This window comes from Phaseolus vulgaris, chromosome 3 (assembly GCF_051622355.1).
Source record: "Phaseolus vulgaris cultivar YP4 chromosome 3, ASM5162235v1, whole genome shotgun sequence".
Lineage (NCBI taxonomy): Eukaryota > Viridiplantae > Streptophyta > Magnoliopsida > Fabales > Fabaceae > Phaseolus > Phaseolus vulgaris.
In genome coordinates, this window is record NC_143500.1 from 32,792,837 (window position 1) to 32,816,785 (window position 23,949).

Consider the following 23,949-nt stretch of genomic DNA (forward strand, 5'->3'; position numbering starts at 1 on the left):
GCTAATGCTTTAGATTTAATCGTAGGGTGGATTACAACATATAAACTACCCCAGAACAAAGCTTAAACCAGCACAGCAACATCAAGCACAGCAGAGGCTTCAACATCCTTCAAAGGATTTGGATTCTTCAAAGCTTGAACACCACTTGGTTCAACAATCTCCCCCTATTTGATGAAGACAAATCCCTGATGCTTGTGTTGTACCTGATTAAATCTGAAGCAGTTCTTGCAATAGAACTTTGAGCAAAACATTGAACTTCTGATATTTTGTTAGCATACAGATTAACAGTTAAAGATCAAAACACCTAATATCATAAACATATTACATAACCCAAACTGTTTTATCCACTGAAAACAGAAACTTAAAACACAACATATATCTCCCCCTATTTGTCTTCACAAATAGACAAAGATAAAAGATAAAAGATAAAAGATAAAACAAGATATTGTTTTCATTACATCAGAACTAAAGCAGCAACAGCAGAAAGAAGGAAATAAAAACCAGAAAGATTAGCCAAAAACAATCGATTGGTTATCGAAACAATCAGTTGTTTTTCCTTCATTCTTCTTCATCATCAAACTGAAGATCAAAGATTTGATTCTGAACAACTTCAATCTGTTCATCCAGAGTCATAAACCTTGCATCCATGTTGTCAAACCTGGTGTCAATCCTTTGGAAATTACTAACATAGAGATTATGGAGGCTCCTTTGATTTTCAGCAAAGCTATCAAGCCTATTCATCATGAGTCTTTCAAAAGACGACATGGTTGACATCCTTTCTCCTTGATGTCCATCATCAGCACTTGGTTCAACATATTGAAAATCTTCAGGTGGATTTTCATGTTGAACATCCATATCAGCAGGTTCATCTTGTTCAAGATTTGCAGCACCACTAGATGAGGCACCATGATCACCATCCTTGTAAAACTCATCTTGCTGAGTGATCCATTGTTCAACTCTTCAGTTGAATTGACCAGCTCAGAAGTTTCATCTTCAAGATTAACTGATTTTCAGAGAGAGAGGACTTGACTCGGCTCTGCACAGAAAAAGTCAGAAAAAGCTGAAAATCACATGGTCTTCACATGTGATCTTTGACTAGTCATTAAAGCTCTTGAATTTCCAAGATTTTGGAATATTCTCCTTTATGACTGTTGTAACTTCTCTCTGAACGTAATCAGCTTTCAATTACAGGTTCTTTGACCAAGATTCTCCCTTTGAATTGATCTGCAACGGATAGAAATTCAAAATAGTAATTAAAAGGATTTCTTCACAGTGCTGTCAGACCCAAAACAATCGGTTGTTTCGAAGAAACAATCGGTTGTTTTTCTGCAGCAGTTAAAACTGTTTTTGAATTTTAACCATGAGCAGAAGCAGTTTAAAGCAGATGACATTAATCATAACAAGATTGTTTTAACCATGAGAAAGAACTTTGAAACAGAAATTGAGAAAAAATAAAGGAAAGTCTTATCCTTATGTTGATTTTTCAATGAGCCATGTGCTTTTTGATCAAGAAGCTTCTTTTCACTGTTGATGTCTTTTGCACAGTATTGATTCAGCTTCAATGACTGCCTTTTTCTTCAACAGCTTGATCAGATGACTCAGTTCTTCTTTTTCTCTTTATTTTTCCTGCATAAGCAATTTCAAGTAGCAAGATTTGGTCCCCTTACAAATGTGGGTCCATTTGACTTTTCTTTGCAGTTAGAAACATCACATCCCTTAGGAATCCATTTCATAAAACCTCTTGGAACAGAATATTTTCTAATTTTACAGAACCTAACAGAGTGGCCTTTCTTCATCCAGTAAAAGCATGTAACAACCGGTTGTTTCGTCTTAACAATCGGTTGCTTTTCTGATTTTCTAAAAAAGCTTTTTGAAAACCTATCTTGCTTGTTCTGTGGATTAAAGCCTAAACCAGCCTTTCCAAAAACACAGCTTTGAGATGCCAAGACATTCTCAAAGTTTGATTTCCCCTTTAAAAGCTTGTCCACAGTTTCAACAAGATAGTGAACCTTTTTCTCAAGATTTTCACAATTTGTGCAAATGAGAGTATCACACTTGCAAGAGGCATTTTTGAAATGATTTTCCAATTTTTCAAAATCACTTTTTTCTTTTTCCAGATCCTCTTCAAGTGATTTAACTTTCTTTTCAAGCCAACTGTTAAGATCTTTCAATCGGTTTTTTGAAAGAACCAATCTATTAGCTTCATCATGTGTTTCTTGAAAAGCTTCAAGCAATTCACTGTAATTTTTTTCATTTAAGGAAGCACATGAACTTACCTCACTTGAGCTGCAAGATTCATCATCATTTTCAGCTACCAAACATATGTTTGCTTTTTCCTCTTCACTTGATGAAGAACTTGATGATGACACCTCATTTTCATCCCAAGCTATGTAGGCTCTTTTTTTCTTGCCTTTCTTCTCCTTGTAACTAGTCTTTTTCTCTTTGCTCTTGTTGGGACAATCTGCCTTTATATGACCTTGCTCACCACAACCAAAACAAGTATAGTTATTTGAATTGAATTCATTGGGTATCTTGTTTCCATACCTATCCTTGTTGTTGTCTTTGTTGTGGTTTCTCTTTAGGAATTTGCTGAATTTTCTTGACAGCAAGCTAAGGTTTTCCTCATCATTATCATCACTTGAATCTTGCTTTCCCTTGTGTTTGGATGCTTTCAAGGCTATGCTCCTTGTGTGCTTATCTTCACTCTCTTGAACATTGAGTCTATTCATCTCTAGCTCATGTTCTCTAAGCTTTTCAAACAAAGAAGCAACACTTAATGATGTTAGATCTTTAGATTCGGAAATAGTAGTTACCTTTGGTTGCCATGCTTTATGAAGACATTTCAAGATCTTGATATTCAGCTCTTCTTTATCAAAGGTCTTGTCTAGGCTCATAAGGTGATTGATGATGTGCGTAAACCTTTTCTGCACCTCAGCAATTGTTTCTCCTTTAAGCATTCTAAACATCTCATACTCTTGGATGAGAGCATGCTTTCTAGCTCTTTTCACCTCATTTGTTCCTTCATGAGTGACTTCCAAAGTGTCCCACATTTCTTTTGATGATTTGCATTGTGAGACCCTGAAAAACTCATCAGAATTTAAAGCAAAGGTTATAATATTTTTGGCTATGCAAACGAATTTGGCCTTTTTGCTTTCTGCATCAGTCCATTGAGACCATGGCTTCTCAATGACAGATCCATCCTTTTCAAACTTTGGGATAAAAGGACCATTTTCAATTGCATCCCAAATTCCTTTGTTAAGAGATTCCATAAATATTTTCATTCTTACTTTCCAAAACTGGTAGTTCAAACCACAGAACAAAGGTGGTCTGTTAATTGAAGCACCTTCCCCAAAAGGTAGTCTATCAACCATTTTAAAAGATTTTTAGGATCAACTTGAATAACTTTCAAGAACCAAGCTCTTGATGCCAATTGTTAGAAAAGATGGCTTTAAACTAGAGGGGGAGGGTGGGGGGGGGGGGGGGGGGGGGTGAATTGTTTAAAGAGGGTTTTCGCAAACTTTTCAAAACTAGAATGAATTTATCTCAGGAACCAATTGATTCAGTAATTCAGTTAGCCAAAATAGCAAGCAAAAGCTATAGTACCAGAAAAACAATCGGATGTTTCGTAGAAACAATCGGTTGTTTATACCAGCAAACAACAAATAAACTGAATTTAAAGAGTTAGAGATAGAGAGATTGTACACAATTGTTTATACTGGTTCACTCCAAACCAGAGCTACATCCAGTCTTCTCAGAAACCCTGAGGATATCCACTAAGCAATCACCACTTGATCACTTACACAACAACCAAGAGAATGACCTTGAACACCTCAAGAAACACACTCTCCTTGGCCAACACTAAGATTGCTGATCTTGAACACCTCAAGAACACACAACCAATCTCAACAAACACAGAAACGAAATTGTTCAACAGAGTACAAGGATTACACTTGTTACAAAAGATAATTTGAAATCAATACAAGCAGAATCTTATTCCAGCACTTTGATCAATCACAAACACTTAGCAATCTCAGCACTTTGAAAAACTCTCTTAGAAAAACTTTGTCAAAGATTCTTAATTCTTAAATCTGTTTTTTCTGAATATATTCAAAGATGTAGTTTGTTATCAAATCTTAACAAACTCTTAAATTGCATTAAAAGATTGGTCAAAACATTTAGTGACTGGAGCGTAAGCAGTTAAATCATTTAAAGCTCAGTCAAAGAAAACAGTTTTTCTGTTATGGTCCCAAAACAAAAAATCGGTTGTTTCCTCGAATCAATCAGTTGTTTTGGTACTTAACAGTTCAACCAGTCAAAACAACTTTCAATCTTTTTCTCAAAACACCTAAGTACAAACAATCAGTTGTTTCTACTTAGTTTGAAATCATTTTCTTTTCACAAAGATTGAGAATGCTAATGCTTTAGATTTAATCACAGGGTGGATTACAACATATAAACTACCCCAGAACAAAGCTTAAACCAGCACAACAACATCAAGCATAGTAGAGGCTTCAACATCCTTCAAAGGATTTGGATTCTTCAAAGCTTGAACACCACTTGGTTCAACAATATGTTGACATAGGAGTTTAATGAGACATATATCATTGTGGTCCTATATGTTTTCATAAAATAAAAACATGAATATTGATTTTTGGGTGAAAGCTTGAAAAGTAATCAGTTCTAAGAAATTTCTTCTGATATTTTCATCAAGTGAAAGATTTTCGCTCAAGCTAGAATATGATAGTAAAATTATTTTTCTCTCGGATTCATTTTTGCTCAAGCAATGAGATTCTTTGATATGACCCAACTTTACAAGAAGATGACCAATAATACAAAGGATTATTCGAGGCTAGGTCAATCATCTCAGGATTATTCGAGGCTAGGTCAATAGCACAGAGCCCCACCATCCATAAGAAGATCATTAGAATAAGAAAAATCGGGCATGGGCCAAAATATTATTTGTTCCTCCTTCTAGTATTTTTAAGACAAGATTAATTTGTAATCAAATGGGCTCGCATTGGCCCAATTAGAAGAAGAATAAGCTTGTTTAGGCTTCTAGAAACCCTAGTTTTTAGAAAGTCTTCCCATGTGTCGTCCCATGTGCATCACTCTTGACCTACTTTCTAGAAGCCTCTCCATGGTGCGACAACCCTTGGCTAGACCTAGATTTTAAAGCATCTTGCTATTGTCGCCCCTCTCCTTCATTTCTTGCTCCCCAAGGCACTCATATCTATAAAGAAGGTGTCTCCCCTCTTGTAAAACACATTGAATTTTGAGTAAAGAAACTCTGTCAGAGTGAATTCTTGAGTGTTCTCCTTTTTCTCTAAGTTTTATCTTGAGTAGAGATTGGTTCAAGTGGCGACTCATCTCTCACTCATCTTGGAGCTCACTCCTACAAGTGGCGTGATTCACTATCATTCTTTCCATTCCATAAGCTTCTTCATCCCTTCTCTTTCCCTTTCATTAATTTGCCCACTTTCTTTCGTTATTGTTCATTTATCTTATGTTCAATTTAATCTCCTCTTTCCCTTTGTATTGCTTTAATTCCATATGCATCATCATCATCATAGTAATTGGGTTTTTCTTTTGCTCTTTTGAAGAGAGTCTTCACACTTACTTAACCACTTGGTTAAGTTCGTGTCCAACGACAATCTTCACTGAGTTTCACCATATCTTGATAATTAAAAATCATAATCCAAATTAAAACCCTCTAAAATTGTGCAATTCTAAAATCAACTCACATCATTCTTGCTCAAGCAAAAATGGAGTAAAAATTTGGCTTGCTCTAGAGTCTATTTTTACTCAAGTAAGGGGATTCTCACTCAAGTGAAAATCTAAAATTTTGTGATTGAATTGTGTACTTATGTATGATGTGAGAGTTATGAAAATGTCATTGAGACATATTACAAAGTGAACTTTAAACTTAACTCAACCCCATAAAATCGATTCATGGGGTGAGGTTTGTGTTGAAGATGGTTGCTACCCCTTCAAGAAATGTGTTTGATGAAGCCATGTGTATAAATTTCATTTGTATTTGCTTTTGCTTTAAGAATGTCTTAGGTATAGTATAGAGGTTGTTTAAAGTAGGCTTTTTGCTAGGTAACTCTCCTCTTAACCCCATATCATGTGATAAGAGCAAGCACAAGTTTTCTGAAACTGTTTTTCACATGTTTTGCAAAAATACCCTTACTGCATAGAAAATGAATATGCGCGAAAGTTTTAAAAGGTCAATTCACCCCCCCTCTTGAACTTTGACACTCTTGAACCCAATAGTTTGCACCCACTTATATACAATGAAATGTCCTAATCTCTAGTCGATGTGGGATCTCCAACATGATATTTGCAAGAAAAGAAATACCGTGTTGAGAGTGTTAAGATGTCCATTGATTAGGGATTCGTCTAGAATGTTGTATCATGACTCTATTGGTATATTAGAATCATATAGATGAAGATTATGAGGTGGTGAGAGTTGAAGAAGGTTTATATGAATGTGTATATGGTGTGAAAGATATTTAGTCTGACTTGTTATTTGAATTAACCCTCTCATATGAGATGATTTGGTACTAATATTATTCTGCACGTAATTGTGGATTTCACAGTAGAGTACTATAATAGATGTAGATCTCTAAGTATAAGTCAATGTACTAGTATTCCAAGAGTAGAGTTAAGTGTCTGTGTATGTTGATAAGTGAATTTATGAAAACTGCTAGAGTTATATATGAAGTTTTACAATTTTCCTTTAATAAATAAATATTTTTATCTTTTAACAAATAAAAAAAAACTTTTTTATTTAATAAAAATATTTAATAGCATAATCTCTCCTCTCAAATACCACGGTTTATTTTTGTTGGAAATTCCACATCGACTAGAGATTAGAGCCTTTCATTGTATATAAGTGGGTGCAAACCTCAACCCTATGAGTTGGTTTTATGGGGTTGAGTTAGGCTTAAAGTCCACTTCGTAATATGGTATCAGAGCCATTTCGAGCCTATCCTAACGTCTAATTGTTAGCCTTATCAGGCCACCCGCTATCGGGCCGCTATAGAAATATATGCTATAGAAATATATAGTCCCACTTAAAGTCCATTTCGTAATAATTTTCTCTGTTTAAAATGATTATTGTAAACATTTTTTTAGTTTTTAAAGTATTCTTTTAAAATTATGTATATATAAATTAATTTAAATTTAAGAATAGAATACTCAGAAAGCGGGAGTGTGTTTCCGTTGTTAATAAATTAAAAACACTTTTTGCGGTCCTCAACTATCAATGTTGATAAGAAAATATTAAAAAAAAGCTTTATGCATTAGTTGTTTTAAATACTGCCTTTGTTTTCGGATTTAAAATCTGACTTGTATAATATAAATATTCTCTTTTCATCATAATTTTTTTAATAATGACATCACTAAAATTTAAAATTGTCCTGTGATTGTTATCACTATTTATTTTAAATCTAAAAAAAGTTAGCATTTATCTTTTGGTCTAAAATATAAACTTTATGGCAAAGTTGTAGGTTGTCAATGTATATTTTTGGAAAAGAGGGATGATATATGAATAACTTGCTCTATTTAATTGATGATATTAAAAAGTGGTATTTTTATCATTTCATAAAAAATTAAAATTTTAGATAAATAGAGAGATTGTAAACTGGAACAAGGTTGTCAATCTATTTTTTTTTATAAAAAATATTCTAATGATAAAAGTGGGACCCAAACAAGTTATAAAAAAAAAACAAAGAAACTGATATCAATAGTTTTATCAATAAATTTGGTAAAAAAGATCAAACATATCTTATTCAACACTCTCAATTGCATGATAAAAATAAGAAGGTTGAAACTTCAACAAGTTCTATCACACTATGATCTAGAGTGATACTGAGGTATAGTGTATTTATCATCTAATGATATTCTAAGTGTTCTTAGAAAATCTTAATTTTACACTCATCCAAGAAACTATAAAGATATTTAAAGAATTATGAATCTAAAAATAATAATTTTGAAAAATTAAAGTATAAATAATTTTTTTATTAAATCATTATATTAAAATAAAAGGCCAAAAAGTTTTAAAAATAATGTAATACAATAAGATTAAATAAAATAAAAATTATTACATTAAAAATGAGTTTATCTTATATAGGTAGTTTGTTGGTATATTAAAAGATTCCCCATTAGATTTTTAGATTGGTCTATCATATTATAATCTTTTCTATCATAAGTTAGAAAGTCTAAATCTTAATCTTATATTTAAATTAAGATTTAAAGTGTAATTATTTTAAATAAAATGTATTAAAATCCATGTTTAGTTATCTTCTTATATTAAGGGTTAAAAATCATTTTCATTTCTCATATTTTAAAATTTTCATTTTCATTCTAACTTTTTTTAAAAGTTTAATTTAGTTCCATTTAAAAATAAATAAATTAATATGATCACAACTTTTTGAAATCGATATAATAAAGTAGTTTAATTATTTTTAAATAAATCAATATGATAACAATACATATAAGTTAATATAGTAAAAAAATAGTTAAAGTAAATATGTTTTAATGAGAATAATCTAATAAAAATAATAACATTAAATATTGAATTATTGTAACAAATTTGACCATATCAAACTTTTTAAAAATCTTGAAACTCAATTAAGTTTGAACGCTTGATATAATAATTAAAAAATAATTAAGCATAAAATGTATCACATTAATTATTATTACTTACCAATACTCATCTTATTTCTAAAATATTTTTCATTAAATATTGTCCTGCCTTAACAAATGCAAGATAATTGTGAACTTATGCATTTTTTCTATACGAGCAATATAGAGTTTTCCGTCTTGCAACCAACAATGTCATTCTCCATTTTTTTCCCAAAAGAATACGATTCACAACGAATTAGAGTAAGACATTTTTTTGTTAATTTTAAATGTTTTTTATCATCTAATTTGCAAGAGGTGAGAAAAATCCTTTTTGAACTCTTATTAATTATAAAAACTCCAATAATTACCTTTCCTATAGCATTACAAATAATAACAAGCGTGAAAAAGGTAAATAATTCCACAAAATATCAATACTAGTATTTTACATTTGTTTGTTTTTAATTTAAATATTCGCAAAACAATTTTATATTTTTTATAAAATATGAGAAATATATTTCGAATTCATTCATTTGTTAATAGTATTTTTTGACTTTTATAATGGGGCTTTTGGGCCAAACTCTATTTGAATGGCTAATTCTAATTTTAGATTAATAGTTTTTGAAAAATTATAACTTTGAAGGATAGTTGGTTATTTAATTATTACTTCATAGTATAAATCTTTTCTTCCATGATTATATTATAAAACTTGTAAACAAAATTAGAGCTCAATTTTCTTTTTAATGCAAATGGATAAATAAATATTTTAGTTGTTTTTGTGACATATTGTATTTAGTAGATATTAGTTGTTCTTTTAAAATTTGATGTGAAGATTGTTTATTAACTTAATTTCATTTGGTTTTATTTTCTTTTATTTAAAAATAAAATGAAACAATAATGAAATTAATTATATTGAATCTTGAATTGTTTATTTAGACGGTTTAGAAAATTAAATAATTTTTTTCTAGTTGATTAGTATGTATATTTTAATAATATCATGTATATTTCATGAAATTTTGGTTGATTGTATTTTTATTGATCTTCAGTTAATATTTGGAAAGCTTCCAACTTTGTCTTAATCTCAACATCTTGATATACACTTCAATGATCATATTAGAGGTTTCATATATGCTATTGCAAAAAAATAAAATAAAATTGTATTTTAGTTTTTTTTTACCAAGTATGAGTCATTGAGCATAAACTTAATTAAAGAAATTATTCATAAATGGTCATGATAAAATCCTTCTTTAATTTCTTATTGGGCCTTATATTGAATTTTGTAATTTTGTTTTACTTTGTCCCTTTTAAGTACACATTTGTTTTGCTTTTTTTTTAACAAATTCATTTTACGAATTTAGTTTTCTCACTTTTTGCCTTTTTGCTTTCTCTCTTTACCTTTGATTGTTCTCTCTCTTATCCTCGATTAAGGTTTCTTGCCTTAACTCTTGATTCTTAACTTTGCCGATTACTTCTCCTCTGCACTCTTGCGACGCCCTCTTAGGGTTCATCTGCTTGTGTCAGTTAATTGTATTATGGTATCAGAGCATGTGCATATAGGGACAAACCTAAAATTATCTAACTCGTCCCAAATGATCCTTAATTTTTATAAAATACTCAGTCACAAATAAATCCCCCTGATTTAAAGAAGCTACCTCAAGTGGAAAATCATAAATTCTAGATAAGTCACCCTGAGAGTATTTGGTTTTCAAATCATTCCAGATATCTAGGGCAACATCCATTCAAATGATGATTTGCTGAATAGGGAGAGAGACAAAGTGCACTAACCATGAAACCACCATATTATTGCATCTATTCAGGTCAAGAAATTTGAATGGTCTTTTGTTGGGCAAGGATTTGTTCCTAAAATAAACTTCACTTTGTTTTTGGACTAAGATATTCATAAGCTAGTGTATAAGTGTACTTGGGAAGTCACAACTTGATACATTGCGGGATGAAAGACAGGGACCATGATGATTATAATTAGGTATTTATCAAGTAGATGAATATATGAATAGTCCAAAATAACATCCTGGATTAGGATATTCATAGGCCAAACTTAGGACTATTCAATACCTGCTTAACATCGCCAATGTTAGGTAACAAGTTTATATATTTTTTATTGGTTGATAAATTGTCAATATTTTCAAGAAAAATAATTATGATTACACTAATGTTTTTAATGAGAAATAATTAACTACCCAATCATTTTCCAAGTAATGTTTGATGTTCATAGTTGATCATCAGAAAAAAAATATGGATCCATATGTTTGATAAAGTGAGATTGAGTCTTATGGTTATAGGTAAAGTCATAGACCTCAATGTTTATATTGTATGTTAAATTTATTAAAATTGATATGTAAGATTTATTAAAATTGATATGTAAGATTTACAAAAATCTCACTCTTTTTCATGTTTTCTTTCGTATGTACATGTCGTACAAATAGAAACAAAATCTATTTAGTAAGAATTATTTAAGAAAATTTTAAGAGACATTCTCTATCATATTGATTCATAAAAAACCTATTTTTAATACCCTTTAGGATATATGATGTAAAATATTTAAACAATTCTCTATTATGATGTAAAATTTTTATATTTTGCAAAACTTAGATATTTTTGTAATATATCATGAATTTATATCTAAAAAATTATATTATGATTATGTTATGTTTGAGAAAATATTATTACAGAAAATTATACTCCCAATTTCTAATTAAATAACAATCCTATTACATGAGTTATCAAAAAATCTCTCAATTTAAAAAATGTTTAACTTTTTACTCAAATAGAATATATTACATTAACCTTTTTCTATAGTCAAAGAGATGTAATATTTGTGAGTATTCACAACTTTTGTAATATTTGTACATATTACATTATTGTTGAACTAATGTATAATATTTGTATGTTGGTGACAATTACACTGATATCTTATCTTAACTGATGTAAATACTTTTGACATAATGAAACAATGTATTTTTATTTAAGATTATCTCATAACTCATTGACACTTTCAAAACAGTAAGAAAGATGGAAGTTTTGTACTGCATAGCTGTCAATTATTATTAATATCACTGACATTGAATAAATTTAGAATCTAAAATTATTTATTTTTATTTTAGGAGTATATAAATATGCATTTATTTCACAATCGCTTTTTATGTGTAAATGACATATAATCTATAAAAATATAAATAAGGCCATCAGTTTGTTAAATGTATTATTTTTACTAAATACAAATTTAATACTTATACTATATCTTTTATATAATTTTTATTACTATTGTTATTTATTTATATAATTGAAAAAATTATTCTTAAAGAGCTCGGAAAACTTGGCTGAAAATAATTTGAACAGGTGTAGTTGAAAATGATTGAGATGAAAAAACCTAAAGGTATTTGTTAATGTATTAATTCAATTAGTCTAAAGAGACATACTTAACTTGACTAATGTATGCTAATTATGTGTTTTTTATTTTTTATTTTATTTTATTTTAACCTATTACTAGATAGAGTTTGCTTATATAATGTTGATATTGGCCAATAAATAATAAATAATAAATAGAATACATTTGATCAAAGTTTCTTAACTTACCATTTTTCATATTGCGCAATTGCCTATTAAATTATCGATGAATAACCATAAGGCAATATTAGTTGTTTAGGTTTTATTAATCTAATTAAGGAATTCAAAATATATTGAAAATTACACGAGAATGTATTAAAAACCATAAAGAAACATATTTTCTCACATCTCAATAAAAGAATTATTTATTAATTTTTTAATTAATATTCAACTACAAGTATTTGTCAAAATATCTATCTTTCTAAAAAATATACCTTTCTAATTTTTATTTATTAATGAAGTCTTTATAACTGTTTTAAGACTGCCTGGGTATATATTTTATTATCAATTTTACTCTTATAAATATATTTTATTTTATTAATTTTATTATTTAAATAACTATAATTATTAGCAAAGATTATTTTGTAACGCTTGTTATCTACACAGTTTATTACAAATTTTACTTTTATCTATATAACTTATTTTCTTATTTAAATAACTATTAATAAAAATGATTCCTTCTGTGTTAATGAGTATTTTGTAAGGAATTTTAGTATACATAATTTGTTACAAATTTTATTTTTGTTAATATAATTTATTTATTAATTTTATTATCTAAATAACTATTAATAAGGACGATTCTTTTTTATGATTATTTTCTAAGCATGTAAACATTTTATTATCAATTTTATTATTTAAATAAATTACTTAAAAGTTGAGCAGATTGGGTGTATGTTCCTTTAACTTTCAAAGACATTGATTGTTTTAAAAGTTGGTATTCACAAAAATTAAAATGGATAAAGAAGAAAAGGGAGTTGATTTTGTGAAATGAGTTCTGCAATAGGAGCACTGCTTGCTCCATCTTCATCTCCAACTTTCCTCCCTTTGGTAACACTATTTTCTCTTCCCTCTTTCCCTTTCCACATCTTCTTCCTTTTGGTGTCATCATAACATTCTTTTTCTATTCTTTTTGTGGATTTTAGGTGAATTCCACTGCTTCTGTGGAACTGGAACAAGGGGTGAAGCCCATTGAAGATGGGTATAAGTGGCGCCTGGTTTTGGCTTACGAAGGAACCCGATACTCAGGTTTCCTTCTCTTTTCATTTTCGCACTCTGCCCATTCCATTTCATCTATAAAGCCTTCAACTTTCTCATACATTTTCACTCGGGTCGTTATCTTTATATCTGGGTCTTCTTGCTTCACTTGGCACTTATATTTGTTTCTGAATTCCATGCTTTGGTTGCTTGTTTAATTTATCTTCTCTTTCTATTGTTTTTGTACATACAAAGTGTCAATGAAACTGCTTTGTTTATTAAGATGTTTGCATTGTTGCATACATTCAGTTCTCAGTTGCTTTGAAGAGGTTTAAACATTGTATTTATCGTTTTAGGGTGATCTCATTGTATTTGGCATTGTGATTATAGTCATGAGGTCAGAAATTTATAAATGCACTTTAAGAAGTAAGCATCTTACTTTTCCAATGTCATTTTGCACCCGAAAGAAAATACTATAGTTAATGATGCTTGGCTAATGATGAAAGTGACAGATATTTACAATTTTTAAGGACTGAAATGGGGGGGTTTCTTGAACTTCCGGAGGATAACAATTCCTTTTGTCTTAAGGCCATATAGAAAGGTGCACTTTTCCAGTATTAATAAGTAAATATATAGTTTAATAATTGAGCTCTTTCCTTTAACCCTTGAATGGTGATCATATTTCAGGCTGGCAATATCAACAGTCTCCCCCTACTGTTCAATGCGCTCTGGAGAAAGCTTTAACTCAAGCAACAAAGCTTCAAAGGAAGGATCTCAGTTTGGTTGGTGCGAGCAGGACTGATGCAGGAGTCCATGCTTGGGGTCAGGTCTGGTTTCGTTTCTTTTGTGTGGCTTCAACTTTCAAGTAACAAGCATCGTAAATTTATGACTTGGAAGAACTTTCTACTGCAGGTTGCTCATTTTTTTACACCTTTTAACTATGACAATTTAGAAGACATTCATGCAGCTCTGAATGGCCTTCTTCCTTCTGACATCCGAGTTAGAGAGATCAGCCCTGCATCAGCTGAATTCCATGCTCGATTTTCTGTCAAAAGTAAGATTTACCATTACAAGATATACAATGATAGCATCATGGATCCCTTCCAGCGGCATTTTGCTTACCATAGTATATATAAACTCAATAGCGCTGTTATGAAAGAAGCTACAAAATATTTTGTTGGGAAGCATGATTTCTCGGCCTTTGCCAATTCATCCCACAATGATCGGGTGCCGGATCCAGTGAAGCATATATTCCGATTTGATTTGAAAGAAATGGTACGTTACTAGTTCTACCACTGAAGTATTTTGCAGTCTATTACCCTCTCTGTACCTTTTTCTTTATTTTCTGTGAAGACTTTAAAGCTTGAAGAGACTGATTACTTCAATATCCTTGATTAGGGAGCTCTTTTGCAACTTGAGGTTGAAGGCACAGGTTTCTTGTATAGACAAGTCCGAAACATGGTAAATAGTCTTGTTCCTGATTAATGTAGAAGATTAGTCAGCAATTTCAAAATCACTTAGTAGTTGTTCCACTTTTGCAATGAATATTTCTGTTTGCTTTTCCAGGTGGCTTTGTTGCTTCAAATTGGTAGGGAAGCTATCCCTCCTAACATTGTTGCACATATTCTGGAAAGTCGAGATCGCAAAGAGCTTGCAAAATACTCATTGTCTGCCCCTCCTCATGGCCTCTGTCTTGTTTCTATCAACTACAATGAAAGTCACCTATTGCCTCCACCAGGGTGTCCTGCAAACAGTTTTGGCAGGTATCATACCATAAGGAAATGCAAGGTTCCATTCTTTTTGTGATAGGCAATAAAGCTAACAGTCTAAGGTTTTTTGGTAATAATAATGACCTTAGGACTGAGTTTTTTACATTCAGATTTTAAGGATATTTAAAAGATGTAATTTGATTGAAGTACAGTCTTTGTTTAATTCAAACATGTAGTTCAGTGCAGCCACCGGTATTTACTCCATATATTTTAGAGTTAAAGATTAAATCCTTAGTCCATTACTACATATATTACAAAAACAAAGAACATAGTCCATAATAAATCAATTTGATCTCTTGGCATTGCAACCACAGCTCATTTTCATTTATCTCATTAAATCAATTAATTTTGCAATTGTAAGTTTAAAATCTTTTAAAATTGAAAACAGATTTTGGAAATTAGTTTTTTTCCCAATTTTATTTAACATTTTTGTCATCTTATTAAAATTAATTTAATGGTTATGACAATCTAATGACGTTAACAAAGATACGTGTTGCCAGTGGAGGTAGCGACAATATTAGATTTGCGGCAACGATGATAGCAAGACAAGTGATTCTCTAAAATTAAAATCAAATCACATAAAAAATAACTTTTTAAAAATTAAATTGCAATTAAAAAAAATAAACTAAAATAAAATTTATTATAAATATAAAAAGTTATATTTGAAAATAAGTAATATATAAAAATAAACTGTTTAATTTTTTTAATTAATTGTCTACTATGAATGAATTGAGTGTGAGTGAGCCTAGACTAAGACTATGTTCACAATTAAATATAGTTAAAAATATATCTACCTATATTCGAATAACACAAATAAGTAACGGATAACTATAAATGGTTAGTTATTCATAACTAACAACTACCGATTGTACAAGAGCAATGGATTGTACAACATGTCAGAATGTGTTTAAACTGTAAAACAAGCCACAGCTGGAAACAGAATCTAGGATTTTTTGATTGAGACACTGTTGTCCTATAACACTACTTGTAGTGATGTCCTTCGTGAACATCATCACAGCAACAAATACCATCACAATGAACATCTGCTCATAGTGTCAACAGCAGTCTCTTATTCCTTCTAATTACCCTCCGCTTTCCCTAGGAAGAATGCTCATTATTAAGTTGTGAACAATAGTATGTGTACGAGTCATGCGCAAGGTTCTGTGGAACACAGACAAACATAACTAGGTCAGTTTAAGTCCAAAGAATTCAATAAATGATGAAAAAATAGTAATCACAATACCTGTTCTTGAGAGCGGAAATACATGAAGGGCGTATAATGCAGAAAGTTTGACACCCTAGATGTGTATATGTCGGCATATCTGTCATAAATTTAAAAAGTTCAACATCAAAAGAGAAATAAGATGAAATAGAGATCCGGGGCATCAAAAAGCAAGCACATACTTCTCAATTTGTCTCATCAAGTGGCTTTTATCCCACAGTCCAGCACGAGATAGAAAACCCCACCTAATGCAGATATATACACCAAGTTAATAACAAATGCAAATGGTAAAAAAACCAAAAAGCAAGACAAGCAGTATCCAAATTGTTATGTAAAAAATACTCTCCCCTAACCCATATAGCAAAGGAGAAAAAAAAGATGTCCCAACTTCCTTGCAACTTTTAAAAAGCGCAAAAACCAGGATATTGTAATGGTCAATAGTATGTTCATGTTCACTGTAACAAGAGCAGTTTCTTATTCACCGTGGATGCCACAGAAAGAGAAGTAACCAGAGGGGAAGGGGGTTGAAAGTTTGCTATCGTAACAGAGGATCTTTGGTCTTTCTAATAATATCAAGTACAGACCGAATACAATTAGAGACCTTCTGAATAAAAAGTTCTATCCTCTAAGCTTACCTTGAATTGAAGAGCTCCCCGTCAGCCTCCAGCATTGGAGCAATTTTCTTATCCAGTCTTTGCATAACAATAAGTAGCTTTTGCATGCTATCGGTGAGGTCTTCATCATTCATGTTAGTTGCTGCAAGGGTCTTTTAAGAAGATAGAAAATATTACAATCAGTACTGAAGCAACAGGCCAACAGTATATGTAGCCTGATCTGGGTAACTTCATAAAATAATAATAAAAAGGTATGCTCAATGTAAGTTTTCTGAGATTTTTTTGAGATTTTTAGGCACAAGAGTCACAGTTGAAGCATTAACAAAAAGCTTCAATATATGAAAGGAAGGTTAATAATTAGGCTAATAATGTCAAAGTTTATAACAAAATAACTAGCATTAATAACTGAGATATGTGGGAACAGCGTTGAATGATTATCTTTAGAATAAGACTATAGGCAACAAACTAATAGCAGCCAAAGATTGACCAGGGGTGTATTATCACACGAATGCAAAAGAAAAATCCTAAGTGCCTTATGCTTTTCGTATCACCAACAATGGCAAGAGGTATTTCCATTACAGCAAACAAAGCATAGAAAATATCAGGATTATATGATCAAAACTTACCTGAGCAGGACGGTCTCTATTTCGCCTCTGCAGAGCCAGCCGAAGTTGATTAAAGAGATCCCCTACAACCTCCTTTTGATTTATAAGCTCCACCAATGATTCTCTATAACTCCGGCTACCAATCAAGGCATTGTACTGCAAGTTTCAACATTTACAAAGCACAAGGATATTTCTTAGTTGTACCTAGTCATGGCATTATATTTGCTTTATAAACACATACAGTTCAATACAATGTATTACTGAAAGCCATTAAATGCATTTTAGCTTTGAGTCAACAAGCAATCATACTATTTGCTTATTTCGAGAAAAAAATTGAAATTCGGGAGTTTTTTAGTCAGAAATTAATCAAGCATAAGCTGGTATTACTAACCTCTTCTTCCAGTTCTCGACAAATCAATGCTGTTCGCCACCGCAAATGGACTTTGGATTGACTGACATCAGTGTAAATATGGTCGCCAACATACAATATCTCATCTCCATGAACACCTAGAGAATTTTCAACCATTTGCGCACTCCCCCCTGAATACAAACCACCTGCAGAAGATGGAGTACCATGATCATCAGTAGTAGCATGAGCAGCTCAATTATCCTTAGTGAAAAACAACATGATGATTGGATGAGTAGTATTAAAATAAATTTTGGAAAAAAATGCCAGCAATTTTGAATTCTAGTTATATATTATACAATCACTCTTTCCGAATGTCATCAAATCTAAAATATCCAGAACTAAATGGTCGATAAACATTAATGCATCAAAAAAATGTCAGTGTTTATTTCTTTGTATTGTCTACAATCTACGACTTATTCTCCATTCCCATTTCTGTAAAGGAGGTAGTAGCAAATCCAAAAGCTAACAGTAACAGATATATTTGAGAAAGGAATGCCTCCAAACATCTAATCTTTTTGGTTCTGTTAAATGAATAAAAACGTATTTCAGGAACAGATGCATTCCATTTTTAGAAGTTCAAAAATGTACTTCAAAATAATGTATTTCTCATTTGAACCCGTTTGCACTTTTATACAGCAGATCCAAAAACTACCAGTAACAGATTTATTTGTCGAGAAAGGAATGCGGAAATAAATAAAAATATATAACCCTTCTGGTTTTGTTAAAAAGTTCACTTGTCTCGACTTGTATTACTCGCATTCCAATTTTGGAAATAATGTATTTCTCATTTTGAAACCCTATTGTCTTTTTGGGTCAATAAATCTGGGAACAGTAGTCTTTTTAGTTCAATAAATTTGTATGGCTCGCATTCCATGTTTGGAAGTCTGAAGTGTATTCAAAATAACATATTTCTAATTGCGAAATCTGGGAACAGCATTGTCCTTATACTGTCATTTTAGTTCAATAAATTTGGGAGCAGTATTCAAAACGACAGTCTTCATTCATATATTGACCTATGAAATAAAAAAATTAGAACGTTGACATTCTCTTAGAAAATATGAATCTCAAACTTCATATAGTGACAAAGCAAATGAGCCACAAAATAAGGATCATACAAACTACTAATTACCAGTTTGAGCCTTGAGGCATGGCCTCATAAGACCGTCGCCTGTGACCACTTCATACATGGGGTGTGATGTTTGGAAGAACTCTGGTTTTCTTGCTGAGACAATTACCTATCCATGAACAAAATCATACCCATTTATGCAAATTTATTTCATAATAAGATAAGGCTGTTAGTTTAGGGCAAAGTAATGATGAGGAGATAGAGTATTTCATTCCTCCAGTGTCAAGAACTTTTTGTAAATTTCATTCAAGAATAAAATAAGAAATAATGTACACGAACTTACAATGTCAAATAGATCTCGCCAACCCAGATCATTGGGAAGGAATCTATTAAAAGAATGCCGCATCATTTTGTCTGTGTAATGATAATCTGAGTTGGTAATTAGCAGAAGTTTTTTACCAGCCTGTTTCAATTAGCCAACTGGTAAGAAGTAGAAGGGCAACATATGTTATGCAAAATATAACACATTAGAAGTAATACCTCCTTCTGATCCAAAAGCGCCAAAGGTAATTCTGGATCAGGCTCTACAAAAAGTTCAGGCTTAGACATGATCTCGCTCTGCATAAATTTCATGTCATTTGTTGTGAATGAAGCACAACACTATAACTTCAGAGTGGCCAATACAACAGCTTGACTGTGTTTACCTTAAGGCGACCTTCTACATGTGCCCAGAAAAGAGCTTTTCCAACAGCCTGAAAGTTGTGGCAATGGTAAAGAAAAGAACTTAAATAATCAATATATCATTTATGGTTCCGAAACATTTGCCCCAACCATATTACCTTATATAGTCCTTTATAATCGAGAGGGCCAAGATCTGATGGTATAGTCCCATCATCCAATCTGTCAACCATCTGAAAGAAATAGTACATCATTAATGAAGCCTTACCTTAAAAAAAAGTAGTACATTAAATAAAAAACTAACACCCTTATAAATTAGGTAGGTACTATGATTAGTCATATTATTGTCAAGAATTACGGCTTACAGGAGCTGCCTTATATTTTAATTTCACATCTTCATATTTCAGCAATCCCATTTGGACCCTGATACCTTCTTGAAGTTTGGACTACCTAGTTGGCCTCTAAAAGAGTTAACAAGGGGGAATGGACAAGGGTTCAAAAGACATCGCTAACATTGTTCAACTTTAAGAGAGCAACAAAACCCATGACCCATTGGAGAGATAAAAAGAAGACACATAAGCCAAGATAACATTATATCAGAATATATCTCCACCACCGAAAGTTTTGAGGTTTACACCAGCAATAACAACATACCTGCATGTAGGCCACAGCTTCAGACACAGAAAACAGTGTATTGAGAAACTCCCATCGACTCTCCTTTCGCAGGTCCACCAGTTCTCTCCCATACATCTCACTTCCATTGCATATAAAGTTAAGTAGCACTCTCCAATTTTTGATAAATGACATCTACTAAACTATTAATGTGTATGAACATGCATGCATGATTGTTAATAATGTATACATAACATATATTAATTTGAAGGCTGTGTAGCAACACAGCCAACCAATGAATAGTTGATGATGATTCATGTGCAAACCTAAAATGATCAAATCGGTATTGTTGGAAGAGGGATTTCTGTCATCCTAAAATGGTGTATGTTTTGATAAGTTTCCATTATCAGGAATGAAAATACAATGACACTTACCTCACAGCTCGAGTAGATAACATTTTGGTGCCATGCATGGCTCTTTTTATGTAACCAAATCGATCAGCTTTAACCAAATTTCCTTTCTCTTTGTCTATGACAAGGCCTCTAATTACCTGAACAATTTATAACAGAATGCAATGATCAGTTAAACAAAAAGGAGAGAATATGGATTTCCATATGCCTTTAGCTTGCCAGAGAGAACATATTACCAGGTCAGGATCAAAGGCAAGTCCATCAACAGGGAAACCCATGTTCCTAAGGTTTTCCATACAGTAGTCATAAGCCCTGCCTTCCCAAGCCTGTAAGAGAATACGTAGAAAAGTTCATTACCTAAACAGAAACAAACCTACAGTTCCAGGAAACACCACACAATACATAAACTATTTTGTACTTCTCTTATTTTGAAACACCATGCTAATGTTTTTAACATACAAAAATAAAACCATCAAGCAGAGTAGGGGCAAAATACTTTGTACTTTACCAATGTGGTAAACATCAGAACTAATAGAATGAATTAGTACTATAAAATAGTATTGAGGTCTTGACTCATTTGGTGATTACCTTATGCTAAAATTACGAATGTACAACAGAATTTTTTTGTTTATAAATCTGACATACAGCACAGTCAAAAATTGAACAAAGGAAGTTATATCTGCATATTTAGTTATTAGGATTATTAAAGTTCATACAGACTACTTGGAACATGGAACAGAAGTGTACCATCACGTTATAATGAATCAAGGTATAGTCCATGTCATATCCAATGGCACTGATGGACCGCAGATTCAATGTTCGGCTGCAGAATATTCCGCGAGGCGACTCTCTGGATGAAGAAGGGCTCTACACATGAACACAAACAAATGATATTTTTTTACAGAACATGAATCCACTTCTCAGTCAAATCCAAGCAGGAAAAGAGTGAGAGAGCAAAAATAGAAAAAGGCAAAATACGAGTGCCAGTCAGAAACAATAATTAAATGAAAAAAATAACAAGTGATTGAAGAAGTAATAGGTGGTTGTGGAAAAGGTTGATAATAATGATATAAAACATCCACATTCTAAGGTGACACTCCAAAATAAAAAGTAGAAATTTATCTTCCGGGAACATCTATGGAGAAACAAAAATAATTAAATGATGATATAAGTAAATTATATCAAGTATCGTCCTTTCAAAACTTTAATGAAACCTACACAAACACCTCATATTCATTGTATACGTATATAGATATCTAAAATATGAGAGGCCTAGGCAATTTGTAAAAGTGGTCAGCTCATGATGGTTGAATAACAATGTAAAACTAAAAGGAGGATATTTTGCAACTTGTCATGTGAGACGTCTAAATATTAAGCATACAGCTCACGAAAAACACAATTTGTAGCATGTTTAATGTCCATTATCCATCCATGCCTGAATTGAGAAGAGAATTTGATAATGATACAAATATGCACACAGCAGAAGAGCACATTAGGGGATACAGATACCACCAGATATTGCATAGGACACAGGGAAGTAGACTGAAAATTGAAAAAACAAACACAAGCAAGCAAAAGGAGTAGGCCAACTGCACCACCGGAATGCCCAAATCTTTTAGCAAATCCTCTGCTTGTCTTGCTTCTGATCTGGCCACTTCCTCAATTGGACCTTCTAAAGCACCATGACAATCAATTCCTACAAACAAGGGGACCAACATTTGCCTTGTTTAGCACAAATTTACAAAACCGCATTCAATTAAATAAGAGTAAAGATATGTTTGAAGAAAACTTATTCATAGAAACTTCTAGGAGAGAAAAAATAAGAAGGGAAAATAAATTCATTTTATCTATAAGCTAAAATTAGCTTATGTATGAGTTAAAGAATCTAATACGAAAAATATTACAAATTAACTTTAGTGGTAACAAAAAAAGATGTACTGGAAGCGAGTGAAATCGGCCTAAGCTGATATCTGTTGTTCAGAACATTGAAACAACTATATGATCCAATGTCCTATTCTATGATATAGAGAAACTTTCACATTCAGAAGCAACACTTGATCTTGATCTTGATCAATGGTGCTATCAAGTAACAACCAGCAGTCCAAAACACAACCAAGACAGACAAATGCAAGTGAAGACCAAACATGAGAATCTTGGAAAAGTTTCAAGTATTACCGAAAGCCTCAAGATGCTCCGACTTGACGTTCAAATCACCTTTGGTGCTCTCCCCAAGGTAGTCCACGTCGGACTTGTTCGACGACGTCACAGAGAAAACGTCAGTGTTTGAGTCAGCGCTGTAGCAACAAGGCGTCAAAGCCTTGTCTGACTTCAAATTCACGCGGTTATGGGAAGTTGGTCTGGTGAAAGCTGCAATCTTGAAGCACTTGTTGTTGCTGGGGGTGGTGGGAGCCACTGCCGGCGTAGCATCGCCGCCGTGGACGGCGAAGAAGCCCAAAAGGTCCGTGGAGTACATGAATTTGCAGTGGTTGAAGTGAGGGAAGAGAGGAAAGAAGAATATGATTGGTGGGTAACACTGGCAGTGAAGAGTGAAGAAAGAGTTGAGGATAGAGCTTCTTGCCAGAGACTGAAACAACACTGAACACAGAATCTCTTTCTTTTTCGTTTGTGGCGTTAAATTTGGATTTGGATTTTATTGGGATGTGTAAGCTCAAGAAAAATGTTTTTTTTTTCTTTCTTGACTTATATTAGGTATATATTATTTATTTATGGTATGCCCAGGATATCTTTGCTTACCACTTTTGTTAAATTTTATTGAATTTATCTAAACAAAATTTTATTTATGGTAATTTCTTTAATTGTTTGTATTTAATTATAAGTTGTGCCACAAAGACATTTTGGATCGAGAAATTGTGTGTGTAAAATGTTGATTAAATATATTTTTATTGTTAGTTTGGATGGAAAGTAAAATGTATAAAAAAATATCACATTCATTTTAAGATAAGTTTGGATGTGAATATAACATTCTTTTTATAATGCAATTAATATATATATGTATATATATGTGTGTAATTTACAATATATTATTTAATATTTTTTAATATTATTTTTACAAAAACATATTATTGTAATGTAATAAAAATATAAATACAGTTTTTTACTAGTGTGTCTATATATATGTATATATATATATATATAAATTTTTATAAGAATGGCTTTGAAAAAATATGTGATGGTGATTTTTAAATAAGATGTTAATTAATTATTTTAAAATGGGAAAATATTTAATTATTTATTTATTAAATAAATAAATAAATTATTTTTATCTATTTAAAGATAATATTTTTCAATTAAAAATAGATAAAAAAATTTCAGTGTATAC

The 23,949-nt window shown here is 31.7% G+C and overlaps 2 protein-coding genes across 7 annotated transcripts; one reads left to right on the plus strand and one right to left on the minus strand.

The window, feature by feature from the left end:
* Window positions 1-12,948: 12,948 nt before the first annotated feature.
* LOC137807085 (Pseudouridine synthase family protein) lies at window positions 12,949-15,178 on the plus strand. 5 transcript variants are annotated; one of them, XM_090300659.1, is made up of 8 exons: window positions 13,018-13,077; window positions 13,173-13,275; window positions 13,581-13,650; window positions 13,731-13,825; window positions 13,912-14,051; window positions 14,137-14,499; window positions 14,623-14,685; window positions 14,791-15,178. In XM_090300659.1, the coding sequence occupies exons 6-8, from the start codon at window positions 14,317-14,319 to the stop codon at window positions 15,028-15,030; spliced, it is 486 nt and encodes a 161-aa protein (XP_090156785.1). In that variant the 5' UTR covers window positions 13,018-13,077; window positions 13,173-13,275; window positions 13,581-13,650; window positions 13,731-13,825; window positions 13,912-14,051; window positions 14,137-14,316; the 3' UTR covers window positions 15,031-15,178. The 5 variants fall into 5 exon arrangements, with proteins under 5 accessions (XP_068463635.2, XP_090156783.1, XP_090156785.1 ...); XM_090300657.1 differs by lacking the exon at window positions 13,581-13,650 and having other exon boundaries at window positions 12,959-13,077; window positions 13,737-13,825; XM_068607534.2 differs by lacking the exons at window positions 13,581-13,650; window positions 13,731-13,825 and having other exon boundaries at window positions 12,949-13,077.
* A 633-nt stretch (window positions 15,179-15,811) lies between these two features.
* LOC137807084 (uncharacterized) lies at window positions 15,812-23,306 on the minus strand. 2 transcript variants are annotated; one of them, XM_068607531.2, is made up of 17 exons: window positions 22,785-23,306; window positions 22,205-22,305; window positions 21,357-21,476; window positions 20,846-20,935; window positions 20,634-20,749; window positions 20,242-20,341; window positions 19,749-19,820; window positions 19,614-19,661; window positions 19,450-19,527; window positions 19,253-19,372; window positions 18,973-19,078; window positions 17,826-17,989; window positions 17,456-17,590; window positions 16,851-16,981; window positions 16,398-16,460; window positions 16,237-16,315; window positions 15,812-16,154 (listed from the first exon to the last, which is right to left on the minus strand). In XM_068607531.2, the coding sequence occupies exons 1-17, from the start codon at window positions 23,080-23,082 to the stop codon at window positions 16,092-16,094; spliced, it is 1,884 nt and encodes a 627-aa protein (XP_068463632.2). In that variant the 5' UTR covers window positions 23,083-23,306; the 3' UTR covers window positions 15,812-16,091. The 2 variants fall into 2 exon arrangements, with proteins under 2 accessions (XP_068463632.2, XP_068463633.2); XM_068607532.2 differs by having other exon boundaries at window positions 22,208-22,305; window positions 22,785-23,299.
* Window positions 23,307-23,949: the final 643 nt, after the last annotated feature.

Excerpts from the sequence above, each read along its gene's own strand:
- LOC137807084 (XM_068607531.2), bottom strand. The coding sequence starts at position 23,082 with ATGTACTCCACGGACCTTTTGGGCTTCTTCGCCGTCCACGGCGGCGAT. Across the intron at positions 22,306-22,784 it reads GGAGCATCTTGAGGCTTTCG|GAATTGATTGTCATGGTGCT; the intron begins GTAATACTTGAA and ends CCTTGTTTGTAG. Across the intron at positions 21,477-22,204 it reads AAGATTTGGGCATTCCGGTG|AGCCCTTCTTCATCCAGAGA; the intron begins GTGCAGTTGGCC and ends GTTCATGTGTAG.
- LOC137807085 (XM_068607534.2), top strand. The coding sequence starts at position 13,018 with ATGAGTTCTGCAATAGGAGCACTGCTTGCTCCATCTTCATCTCCAACT. Across the intron at positions 14,052-14,136 it reads GAGTCCATGCTTGGGGTCAG|GTTGCTCATTTTTTTACACC; the intron begins GTCTGGTTTCGT and ends TTTCTACTGCAG. Across the intron at positions 14,500-14,622 it reads GATTTGATTTGAAAGAAATG|GGAGCTCTTTTGCAACTTGA; the intron begins GTACGTTACTAG and ends ATCCTTGATTAG.